At 40.0% G+C, this 12,235-nt stretch overlaps 1 protein-coding gene and 1 long non-coding RNA gene across 3 annotated transcripts in view; one reads left to right on the top strand and one right to left on the bottom strand.

Moving 5' to 3' along the window:
* The window catches only part of HPGD (15-hydroxyprostaglandin dehydrogenase), a 29,905-nt gene extending 24,631 nt beyond the window's left edge, over window positions 1-5,274 (bottom strand). The window contains exons 1-3 of one of the 2 annotated variants that reach the window (XR_011429827.1): window positions 4,814-5,274; window positions 4,400-4,523; window positions 1,171-1,277 (exon numbers count right to left, since the gene is read on the bottom strand). Coding sequence is in view for 1 of the 2 variants with exons in the window: in NM_001081786.1 (NP_001075255.1) it covers window positions 1,171-1,277; window positions 4,400-4,523; window positions 4,814-4,906 (324 nt within the window). In the remaining variant the exon portion in view is untranslated. 2 annotated transcript variants of the gene reach the window in all.
* A 45-nt stretch (window positions 5,275-5,319) lies between these two features.
* LOC138921739 (uncharacterized) lies at window positions 5,320-9,699 on the top strand. The gene is made up of 4 exons (XR_011434588.1): window positions 5,320-5,414; window positions 7,554-7,721; window positions 7,815-7,962; window positions 9,480-9,699. It is a non-coding gene; the product is annotated as an uncharacterized lncRNA (long non-coding RNA).
* Window positions 9,700-12,235: the final 2,536 nt, after the last annotated feature.

Genomic DNA, 12,235 nt, shown 5'->3' with positions numbered 1-12,235 from the left:
GTACTTTATACATGCCTGTAAGGTAAGAATGAACTTACCATGGGAAGGGTGACCCCATGCACAGCCCAGCTCTGACATTTTGCTTTAGCTAAGGATTGAGTTTTACTAAATCCCGTTATCTTGAGTCAAGTGTGTTTACAAAATGAGATAACCAACAAACTTGGGATACAATGGATAAAACAGAAATTTTATTTCCTAATTGTACATTTTTACAATTTAAGTAAGAGCTAAAGAGTCATCAAACATTGTGGAAATTACACACACACACACACACACACATCAACTGTCAGGATAAAAATCCTAATAATTACAAAGTCCAACAGTTACTTTAGCCTTGGTTGTCTGCTGTATTCCTGGAATTAAAGTACAATTTATTTTTTTAAATAAACAAGCCAGGGGTTGGCAAACATTTTCTGTAAAGGGCCGGATGGTAAGTCTTTTAGGCATTGCATATCATAGCGTTTCTGTCACAATTATTCAACTCTGCTGTTGCAGCATGAAATTAGCCAGAGACAATATGTAAATGAATGACTGTAGCTGTGTTCCAATAAAGCTTTATTGACACTGAAATTTAACTTTTGTATACAGTCATGTGCTGTATAACAATGTTTCAGTCAATGGTGGATCATGTCTACGACAGTGGTCTGGTAAGATTAGTACCATATAGCCTAAGTGTGTGGTAGGCTGTATCATCTAGATTTGTATAAGTACACTCTATGATGTTCACACAACAATGAAATTGCCTAACAATGCATTTCTCAGAGGTATCCCTGTCACTGAGCAACACAACTGTATTCATATATCTCATCTTATTAACTTTGTTCAAGCACTTAAAAATGTAAAACCCATTTTTAGCTTGCAGGTCATACAAAAGCAGATGGTGGGCTAGTTTGGCCTGTAGGCCATAGTTGGCCAACTCTAAAGTTATGCAATAAACTATTTTTTTCATATTGTCTTTCAGTATTTTAAGATAGATTTATCTTCATAATTAAAAGTCTTGAATGTCTTCCTATTTGAAAACAGAAATGCTTTTTTTCTAGCTTCCTGTAACTTCCCTTTTTCTATATTGTTGGTCACTGTAGTGTTTTCATGAATCTAAGAAACTTTTTCCTTTAAAGATATCATATTATTAAACAATTTTAAGCAATAAACAGAGCTAAGATAGCTTACCAAATTAATTTGCAGGGTTTTTTCCCAGTTTTTCTCATTATTCACTCCAGCATTATTGACCAAAATGTCCAGTCTTCCAAAGTGGTCTACAACTTTTCTAAAAGTATCTAATTAAAAAAAAAGGACATTATAGACACATTCATATTTTCTACGTATACATTTAAATCATATCCTAGGCCCCAAAATGAGTTTTTATTTATCCAGTCTCATAGTGAAAATCACACTCTTAGACTGTGACTTCATGCCCTGCTTCTCCAAGTGTGTTTTGTGAGGAGCAGCATCAACCAGCAGTACCTGGAAGCTTGTTAGAGACGGAGAATCTGTGGCCACCCCAGACCTACTGAATCAGAATCTTAACTTTAACAAGATCTGTAGATGATTTGTATGCACATTAAAGTTTCATAAGCAGTAGCTTAACAGAGTAAGCTTTGGAGAACTGAGCATCCTAAGCTAAGAGCTCTTGCAAGTCTGCTTGGGCAGCCAACATCTCTCTGTCTAAGAAGTTACTGAAACTCTGTGGCTTAGACTATGACAAACATCCTTTTTTTAATGAGCCCTTGATAAAGTGTTATATTAAACACAGTCTTCTTGTGTATTCCATTATGACCATTTCAGGGAGTTTTGATATCCTAGTAAATAAAAGTGTACTTTTCATTCAGTTGATTTTATTTGATTACTGCAATTTTAATGTTTACTATTTCATTATCTTTCTATTATTACTACTCTATATACCTAGTTTGTATAAAAACTATGTTCACAGGGTAAAGGTTGCATAGATTCTGAGGCCTGAAGGTCACTCATTACATTGTCCAACCACATATCCAGTCCTTGCAAATCCTTCTTAGCCAGTTCATAGTGGGCTTTACCATTTTTGTATTGAGAAACATTATTTCTCAGAGCAGACTTTCACACAGTTCTTTTGATTTAAACGTGCTTCCCTGGGTCTTTGAACCATTGGTTCTAGTTCTATTCCTTGAGACTTTAGATAACAATTGTGGTTGTTTTTCCAAATGAGACAAACGTGTTCTCAGGTTTGGGGCCAACATATGAATTCCTTGAAAAAAGCAGATCCACGCTAACTTTATCTTGATTGATGTAAAATCATAGAATTATTAACGATTGCTAGACATAGTGAGAAGGGCATGGATTAATCAGTTCCCAAATGCATAAATTACTATGCAAGTTAATTGCCAAAATAATGCCAAGGCTTTCTAAAATATACCCTTCACACATCCTTTCCCATACTGGAATGGAAAACAACAAAATAAAAACTGTTTACTTTTTCATGGAATTTTTAAACTGCTTTTTAAGATCTCAAATTGATTCCAGAAAAGGTCCTCCAGTAGAAAACATCTAAGGAATACTATTTGGGTTTTTTTTGCATTCCATCCTAAGTATGTTCTACTCGTCAGAACTCATACCTTATAGGAAATTAGATTGTTAAGTATGCATGTCTAATTGCTTCTTTAATTTTCTTTCCTCTTTCTGGTCTCCACTGCATTCCTTCTACTCTGCCCTTACCAATATATAACACACCATCTTCTTTCTGACATAAACTGAATTCTGGGCTCAAGCGACTAACAATCCAGCTCTTGCTGACATTTATATGCTGTGGTACTCTTTATAATTTACCTAAACTCTCTGTGTTGCATTTTTTTCATTTGTAAAATGAGTTATGTCTAGATTAGCTCCAAGAACCTTTTCACCTCTGTATTTTTATTGATTTCAATGAAGTCTCCCTTGGCCACATGTCTAAATAGCTGAAAAAGCTGCAGGCAGCATTAAATCCTGAAATTGGAAGAGTCAAGGCTGTGATTTCCTTGAATGCAAATAAAGGCTGATGTCCAGACAACATGTGGATTTCTCATGACCAACATGAGAAATGAGTGACCTTCTTGTGGTCACTCATTATGTGTCTGAGTTTCTTCCTCCATAATCATTTATCCTTAAGGAATGTGTTTACAGCCAAGGTACTAATTTTAAACACTGGAAAGCAAAACAAGGTTAAATGCCACATATGAAACTATATAAATTCAGACAGAAACAGCTTTCAGATGATCTATACTGTTCCCTACTCTATCAGCATGGATGTGGAGATTTGAAATGACTCTACCCTTGATCCAAAATATCATGTGCAATCAACAAAACTTTATCCTCTGGCAAAAATCTGTGTTTACAGATCTCTTCTACTCGTGCTTGTAATCCATATTATAGGTCTTTATTAGCATTTTCAGATTTTAATTACATAACTTCCTTTAAAATAATTTCCCTTAACAGGAGGGTAACACTGCCTTCTAACATACAACTCATTTTTCACTCTTTTACAGAATATCCCAACATTTTCAAAGAAATTCACACTTTAGTGTTCCTTTAAGAAAAGGAGTACTAGAGTGACTCTTATGGAAGTTTTTTGGTCCCTTGATTAAAGATGTGCCTAACAATTTATTCAGTCTTTCAATAAAATTTTGTTAAATACAATTATTTTATTTTTCAATTTTTTTCCCAGAAAAAAAGGCATTTTTTTGGGTCTCAGACCAAATCTGTTTATTGTCTACACCAATATTGTCCCTGATATTTCAAAAGTAGATTGGTCTATTTTAGTGGAGTAGACGGAAACAGGAAAGCATTGGGGAAAGTCTGATAGAAACTTTTCTTCTATAATTCTAACGCTGCAGTACAGCTATTATTTTTAAAGTACTATCTCACAGGGGAAAAACCAGAGAGAACATCTGGTTAAAAGCATCTAGCCTATCTGTGATGATGATCCTTGATCTTGCATTCTAGTATGTTTAAAAGAGAAACAAGGTCACATTTGATTGTCATCCAACTCTGTGTCTTCCAGCTTTCCGGGGGAAGCTGTTTGCCACAGTCTTTCAGCCTACTTTTAACTTTGCAAGTTCCATCTGCAATTTCAATCATTTAGTAATTACTGTAGCAGCACTGTCTTTGAATACACAAAGGAATTTTGATTACATTAAGTGCTGCCCAATGACTAAAATAAAAGAATTTCTCAAGCAGTCTTGGCTTTTCCCCCCTTAGTTTTTGTGGCTATTGGGATGTCAGTAGGAAACATAACAGTCCGAACTATCTTTTGGAGCTGAGAGGCAGCTGCTCTCCAGGAGGTAGCCCAGCTGCCTGCACCGGGGCTGGCTGGCCGGCCCGGGCTGCCTTCAGGTTGTTGCTTGCTCAGGACGTGTTCCACGTTGATGGATTGATTCCCCTCTCTTACCTCTCAGTTGTTCCTGGTTAGCCACATCACACTGGATGAATAAAGTCTTCTGAGGTTCAAACTGTTCATCCAGCGCAGCTTTACACTTTACACCTGCTTCAAGATTGCAATCGACCAGCGCTACCTATAGACAAGAGGAGAGGAATCGAGGTCCCGCGCAGCTCGTGAAACAGACAGACGAACAGTAAATAAACAACAAGACGCTCCTCTCTTGAACCTGAAATTCGGCAATTAAAGTTCGGGTTCTCTCCCAGCCGTTTTCGAGGTCTGTTCGAAAGCGTAAGCCTTAGCAGGTTTTGGAAGAGGCAAGGTGGGCATTTCGAGCACATCCTCCCCGTCTCCCCGGGAGCCCCTCCGCTAGCGGGGCGAGTCTGAGGTGGGCAGGCAAGTTTCTGCGGTCCGCTCCGCGCTTACCTTGGCGCCCTTGTGCAGCAGCTCCTCTGCAAAGGCCCTGCCGATGCCCTGCGCCGCGCCGGTCACCAGCGCCACTTTGCCGTTCACGTGCATGGTGTGGCCGCTGCTCGGGCGGTGGGCGAGCTCGGCGTCTCCGCGCGGCCGCAGCTTTTATGGCCCCCTGCGCGCGCGCGGGCAGCCCAGCTGGGCGCCCTCCTGCCAGTGGGCGGGGATGAAACTGTCAAGCCCGCGCCGGGGAACCCACGACTGTGTCACCTGGCTCGAGCGCTCCCCGGCGCCAAGCTTCGCGATCTTTGCCTTCCTGACTCGCAGCCGACTTCTGGCTGCGTGACTTGTGGGGAGCTGGCAGGAAAAGCAAAAAGGTTATTTCTAAAACAGATTTCCCTTCAGTGCGCTAAAGACCACCCTGATCAGAGGAGGGCGGAGGAGGTACTCGGAGCTTGAATTCCTCCTCCCGCCCCGCAAGTCCTCCCCTCCCACCCGTCAAAAAAACCAAACAAACAAAAAAAGAGAATTTTAGGGATGTTGCTCTTTTGCAATCTAAGTTTTTGTCTCAATTCCCATCTCGTGGCCACTGGGGTGGGGGATGAAGGGAGTGGACGTAAGTAACACCATTGTTTTTTGCTTAGTTGTGTTGTTGACAAACTTGTACAGATATTAGAGATAAATGAACTGTGCTTTGGCTGGAAACCCCTGAATCATATCATTTCAAGGCTGGGACTTGAGGAATCTCGTTGGCACTTATGTTTCAGATCAGTGTCAATTGTGTGTCATCTTGAGAGCGCCCCGCAGGAACTCTCATCATTTACTTGCATAGGACTTCCAGAGTCGCTGTTTCCCTGGTGAATTATTGGTTCAATGGAATGCCTACTCACTGAATCATATTAGCTTTAGAAGCTCCAAGTTAAGCGTGGCAAGAAGTTCCCTGTTTTTCAGGAACTTGAGTACAAGCTGTGTGCTGAGATGCGTTCAGTCAGGGCTATTCCGCTGACCTAGTCTTTTTTTTCTTTCTTTCTTTCATGTTATCACCCGCAGGCTTCAATTTTAATTCTGTAAGCGTAATACTTGGTTGGCATTTATTTTCATGAACAAAGAAATCTAAGCACTCGGGGAGATGGAAGTCGGGCAAAAGGCTTAAACTAAGAGCAGAATGAATCCTTTGTGCCCTTTGCTGCTTACAGAAGGAGACGGGGGAAGGTGACCGGGTCAGCAAGGCAAGCCTGTTCAGGGAGCCGGGGTAAAATATATGCTGTCAGTAAGCTACTGAAGCAGAAGTCTTCAAAGTTGATTTAAAATTGTGTCTTGAAAAAGTGTTGAGAAATTAAGATAGGGAGAGAGGTTTATATTATATCAAGATAATTAAAATCATAATGTGGTAAATTGAGGGATCATATTAAAAGAGAACAGCAGAAGACAAAAAAGAAAAAGAGGAAACAAACAAAAACCCAACACCTCTAACGGCAGCACTGAACACAGAAGAAGAAAAGGAACTTTTTTTTAATCAGGAAAGAACTAACAAAAGCGGAGAAGGAACCACTGGAGTGACAGGGGACCATGTTGGGAGAGCAAAGCATTGCAGTGCATATGTGGAAAAGCCATTTCAAGAACAAAGGGGTGGTTAATAATGGAAAGTGCTCTGACAAGCACAAGGAAATGCAGGATTTCTGGTTACTTTTAATTTTTCAGGACAATAATTAGTGTGAGTAAATTTAGGAGGCACAGAAAACAAATGGCTGAAATATAAGGAGAAAAATGGCTGGTGAGACGATATGTATGGCAGGAGTTTGAGACCAACATTACATGTAAAGAAGTAGATTGGACAGTAGTTGGAAAGATTAGAAGGCAAAGAAGTTTTTCTTTTAAGAAAGAACGGATTCAGCTTGAAAGGCCAAGAGCCAATAAGAGTGAGACTAGAACAGGAAGTGTCCTGGGGGTGAGCAGGGGAGAGATAAGGGCCCCAGCTTCGAATTCAGACAAACTGTTTGGATCTTGTGTCCTCTTCTGACCAGTGGTGTGACCTTGGACAAGTTGCTTCAGTTCTCTGTGCCTCAGATTCCTTATTAGTAAAGTAGCAGTTCCTACAAGAATTTGATGAAAATTAAATTAGGTAATGCTTATAAAGCACTATTACAGTGCCTGGCGCAAAGTAATAATGCATATTCATTTTAACTAATAACTTCTGGATTATTAATAAATAATATATGTGAGATAGAGGAAAATGTGAGAAGCAGTTTTTTTAGTACGTGGGAAGGGCTGGGATCTAGGGCACAGTTCGTACCTCTTCACCCCTTCCTTTCTTCGTTTCCACTGCCACTGTCTTGTTGGAACCCTGATACTTTCTCCTGTGAAAGTAACAGCAGTTTGCCTTCTGAATTATCTCTTAGCCCTTAAATTTCTTATACCGATTCAGTTTTCACACGTCTCCCAGTAAAGTTCTAAAACATAGCTCTGATCATGTTCAGAAGTTCTCATTTTTAAAATCCTTAAATATCTACGCTGCAGGGCATCACATAGGAGGCGATCCCTGCCCCGTCTCTTTCTGTGGCCCCTCTTTACACTCCAGGCAGCCGCGCTGGTTCAAACCTAGCCCACTCTCCAAACCTCAGGCCTTTGCGAAACAATATCTGCTCACTACATGTACTTCCCCTCCCACTTTCTTCATCCATCTTCCAACTCAGCCACGAAAACTCTACCGTGGAAACACCAATCACATTATTCTAATTGCTTTACTATTTTTGAGTGTCTTCAAGGAAAACCGTCTTTTTCTCTGAACGTCTCCAACATCAGCAAAGGGCCACTCAAAATGGGTGCTTGACATGCTCAATGAAGAAAAGTACAGATAAACATGAGATATGTGCTCCGGAGAAGATGGAAAATTTGAACGTGATGGTGACATTTCCCATAAACTGTGATTAACTTTTGTTTATTTATTTATTTATTTTTGTGAGAAAGATTGTCACTGAGCTAACATCTGTGCCCATCTTCTTCTGTTTCATATGAGATGCCACCACAGCGTGGCTTGAAGAGCAGTGCTGGGTCCGCACCCAGGATCTGAACCTGCGAACCTGGGGCCGTCAAAGGGGAGTGCATGAACTTAGCCACTATGCCGTGGGCCAGCCCCTGTGATTACCTTTTTACACAACTTAAAAGTAAGCCTGGAAAGATACATTGGTAGGATATTTTTGAATAAGAATGTTTTCATATTTTATCATGTTTTATCTTAAATGTACATTTCAACTTAAAAATATCTACAGGATATTATATATAGTATATTCTAAAACCAAAAAAGCACTCTTTACCCAGTAAACACATCCCCACTCCTCTGTGGTTTACATTTGTGGATTTACATTTCTCAGCTTCTATAGCATTATTTAGCTTTATTTACATTAGCTATATAATTCTATTGTCAGTATAATTTGAATAATTAATAACATAATTCTTAGCTAAAACTAAGTTAAATCTGAAACAATCATTGATATAATTTTGTGAAAGCATTCCTATTTATAGGTTATATTTTATTTAGTTTTTTTAACAAAATTCTCTTGAAAACAAAACACGATGCAAAATTAAGTAACAATCAATTAAACGGGATGATGTTGCCTTTAATGCAATTGCAGGTATTGGATATTGAACATTTACTCAGGGGTAGGCGTCCTGTAAAGGCTAAAAGCACAGCCTCTGGAATCAGACTGCCTGGGTCTGAATTCAGCTCCACCACCTACTAGCTGTGTGAGCTTGAGCAAGTTACTTAACTTCTCTGAGTCTCAGCTTCCTCCTCAGTTAAATGAGGATGGTAATAGTACCTACTTCATAAAGTTGTTGTGAAGACTCTACTGAGTTAAATAAATTCAAGTCAAGTGCTTAAACCTGTGCCTGGTACACAGCAAGTGTTAGATAAATGCTATTATCACTAAGCACTATACAGGTATAATTGCATTTATTATTTACAACCAAACTGTGAGGTAGTTATTATTGTAGTCATTTTACAAATGAGGAAAACAGGTTTGGGGAGGGTACGGAATTTGGCCAAGGTCACTTATCTAGAAATTGAAGGAGGTGGCTTTGACTCAAGGTGTGGCTGACTCCTCAATGATACTTTTTTTTTTAATCAAACTTTTTATTTTGAGATAATTGTAACTGAGCAGTACTTTTGGCCGTGATTGAATAGTGATTTCTGTAAGAAAAATAAGTTAAAAATAGACCGAAATTCAAATCAGAATCCCTTGACCAAATATATATTTTCATACACACACCAGTCTTTGTTGGCTCAGTTCTGACCTGTTAGGACAGGCCAGTCCTAACTTGATTTTCCTTCATCCCGTGCCCAGGGTGAGCACAGACATCCCAAGATGCACCTCATCACAGGCTCCAGCTTAGACAGAGGCAGATAGTCACCTGACAGATATGTGTTTAACTTTTAAATGATCATATATAAATCAATAAAGAAATGGGCTTTCCTTTATTGAAACCAAAAGGTCCTGCTGAAATAAGGCTGTTTCTGCTAATATTGGGGTCAAGGATTCTTGTCTTGGCTTTGCCTCTGCAGGCTACAATCGAGTAGCTGACTGTTTTTGTGTATCTGCTGTGTTCTTGTTCTTTTGTATATTATCTCACTGAATCTGTTTACCAATCTTGCAATGTAAATATTTTTAATTTTGCTTTACAGATGAAGAAACTGAGGCTCATGGAAGAGAAGTGACCTGTCCCTAGGTCACACTCTGAAATTTAGCAACAAACCAGCATTCAAACCCAAGTTGCATAGCTCCAAAGCCTTTGCTCTTTCCACCACATCCAGCTTTCTTCCACAAATCTGTGTTCAAGCACAGACTCTTCCTGTTTGCTGATTGTGTAATCTTGGGCTGGTTAATAAACCTCTGTGGTCTGAGTTTCCTGAGCTGTTAAGTGGGGAATCAGCTGACATTCTATGAAGCACTCAGTACAGTGCCTGGCACATATTTGGTGATCAGTGAATTATTATTATTAGGTTCTTTCTTAATGTTCACATTTATTTCTAGATTTAGAGATAAAGACTTGGTTAAAAATAGAAAAACATGATGATAAGGATAGATTTTCAGCTCCAGAATACAGATGAGCTCTTTCTAACTTTCATAGTGTATTAGTTGGCCAGGGCTAACAACAGGAATTTATTTTTTCTCAGTTCTGGAGACCAGAAGTCCAAGATCAAGATGTTGGCAGGATTAGTTTCTCCTGAGGCCTCTCTCCTTGGCTTGCAGATAGCCACCTTCTCCCTGTGTCCTCACCTGGTCTTTCCTCTTTGCATGATCCCGTGGTGTCCCCCCTTCAAATTCCCTTGTCTTATGAGGACACCAGTCAAATTGGATTAGGGCCCACCCTAATGGCCTCGTTTTAACTTCATCACATCTTTAAAGGCCCTTTCTCCAGACACAGTCACATTCTGACGTGCTGGGGTTTAGGGCTTCAACAGATATATTGTGGGGAGGGAGCACAATTCAGCCCATAGCAGATTGGTTTTCCAATTTGGAAATGGAAGTCTGTTTATTGACTAAACTATATTGGGGAATCTTGTAGATGCGTTAAGGATGGAGCCAGTCTTGTGACATGCAATTGACAAGGCATCACATATACTCATGAATGGTAAGACCTGGAAGGCAGGGGAAATGGGAGAAGAATGATCAAGGTTGCACCTTCACAGTGCTCACATGTCAGTGGTCTGTGACAGAGAGGAAGAAAAAACGAAATTCTTCTCTTGCAGGTGACCTGAGGATTGAGAGGGAGGAAGCTCTGAATAATTGCTACACCATGTACTCCAATATTGGCAGGGATCAGTTATAAACAACTGTGCTAAAGTAACTTCTACTTAATGTTTTATGCTTATGTGGTTTGTATGATTTATTTTAACAAATGTTTCTGGGCACCAAAGATATGCCCTGCACTAGGACATGGGGACCTGCAGTAAATAAGACAAATGTTCCCACCCCAATGGAGATTATAACCTAACCTGGCTGGGGAACAGAAAATAATTTGGACACAGGCAGGTGGATGGGAGCACAGGTCAGAGGGACTTAACACAGTGAGGAGGGGGTGAGGAGAGACAAGTCTCCTGCAGGAAGTGTTGTTTCTCCTGAAATCTGGCAGAAGTTTAGGAGTAGTCCAGAGAGGAGGGGAAGGTGTAGTGCAAAGAGGGATCTGAAATTTCTAGGGTCTAGAAGAAAGGGAAAGCGCTGTGTATTTGAACAATTAAAAGAAAAACTAGAGCTTGGGATGGTGGTGGAAAATGAGAGAATGGCAGGCGATGAGGCTGGAGAAAAAGGCAAGAGCCAGACCACTAAGAACCTTTTCAGCCATGAAATGGGCTTCAGATCTCCCTCTCAGACAATAGCAAGTCGCTGAATGGCTTTACAAACCAGAATGACCCCTCAGATTTGGGTGTTTGAAAGATTATCTTAGTCGCACTCGGAGAATGAATTGTAGTCAGGGGCAAGGGAAGCAGATCAACTGTATTCCTCGTATTTTATTGTTACAGAATCTATGGGTTTGGGAAGAACAAAGGAATTCGAGTGGCTCTGGTGAGGACAGCAAGGGAGTGGAAGGCTCCATCATGACGCCAACCACAAGAATCCGCGTGACAGGACAGAATCAAGGCGAAGAATGTCAGTGAAACCTCTGGTGACAGTCACCAGTTCACATTTGCATCAGATTCTTTTCTGCTTTTGAGTTTGTAGTAGTCTGCATAATAATGAAAAAAGAAAACGTGTAGAATGCTGGATGTTAAGGCTTGTACATTTGGTTTTTAAATTTGGGAGGGGAAACTTTTTTTGTACTTGGCTGAACTGTTTTATCTCTGGGAGGTTATTATTCTTCCTGGACTTTTGGGTAGTGTCCTAGAAAAGCTTTTAGGACTGGCTCATTTTTCTATTTAACAATTTAACTGTCTTGGTCAGAGAAGAGTAATCGGCTTAGTCTTTTTGCATTTCACAGTATGATGGGGAGAATGAAATACAAATTTCCTGCATTTAAGGGGTTCCCTGTAGTTTTTAGACCCTCCCGTTGCACAGTGGAGAGAACAACTTCATTCATTCTTGTGGTTATCCAATAGGAGGTCTTATCAGACGGGAGGACTTCTGGAGGGTCCCAGCAAAATTGATCTAAGCCTCAGTACACTCAAATGTACAACTGAATCCCTCCGTGGAGGAAAGATTTAAAGAGTCTAGAAAGTGCATGTATTGCTAATGTGCCATTAGTGATTGGAGATTTTTTTCAGCTGAGGTTAAAACAGGCCCTGCTCTTAAGGATCTAACAAAAGAGGACAACTTTCAGAAGCCCACTGCCTAGATTCTGAAAAGCCTCTTTTAATATAAGATTTTCCAAGTTTCATAAATTCTTAGAGTTTTTAAGGTAGTCAATTTAATAACCTTTATAAATTAAGGTCAAAAAACATTA

This window comes from Equus caballus, chromosome 2, assembly GCF_041296265.1.
Source record: "Equus caballus isolate H_3958 breed thoroughbred chromosome 2, TB-T2T, whole genome shotgun sequence".
NCBI classification, from domain to species: domain Eukaryota; kingdom Metazoa; phylum Chordata; class Mammalia; order Perissodactyla; family Equidae; genus Equus; species Equus caballus.
The sequence above is the reverse complement of the archived record's forward strand: the minus strand, read 5'-3'. Positions and strand labels throughout refer to the sequence as shown.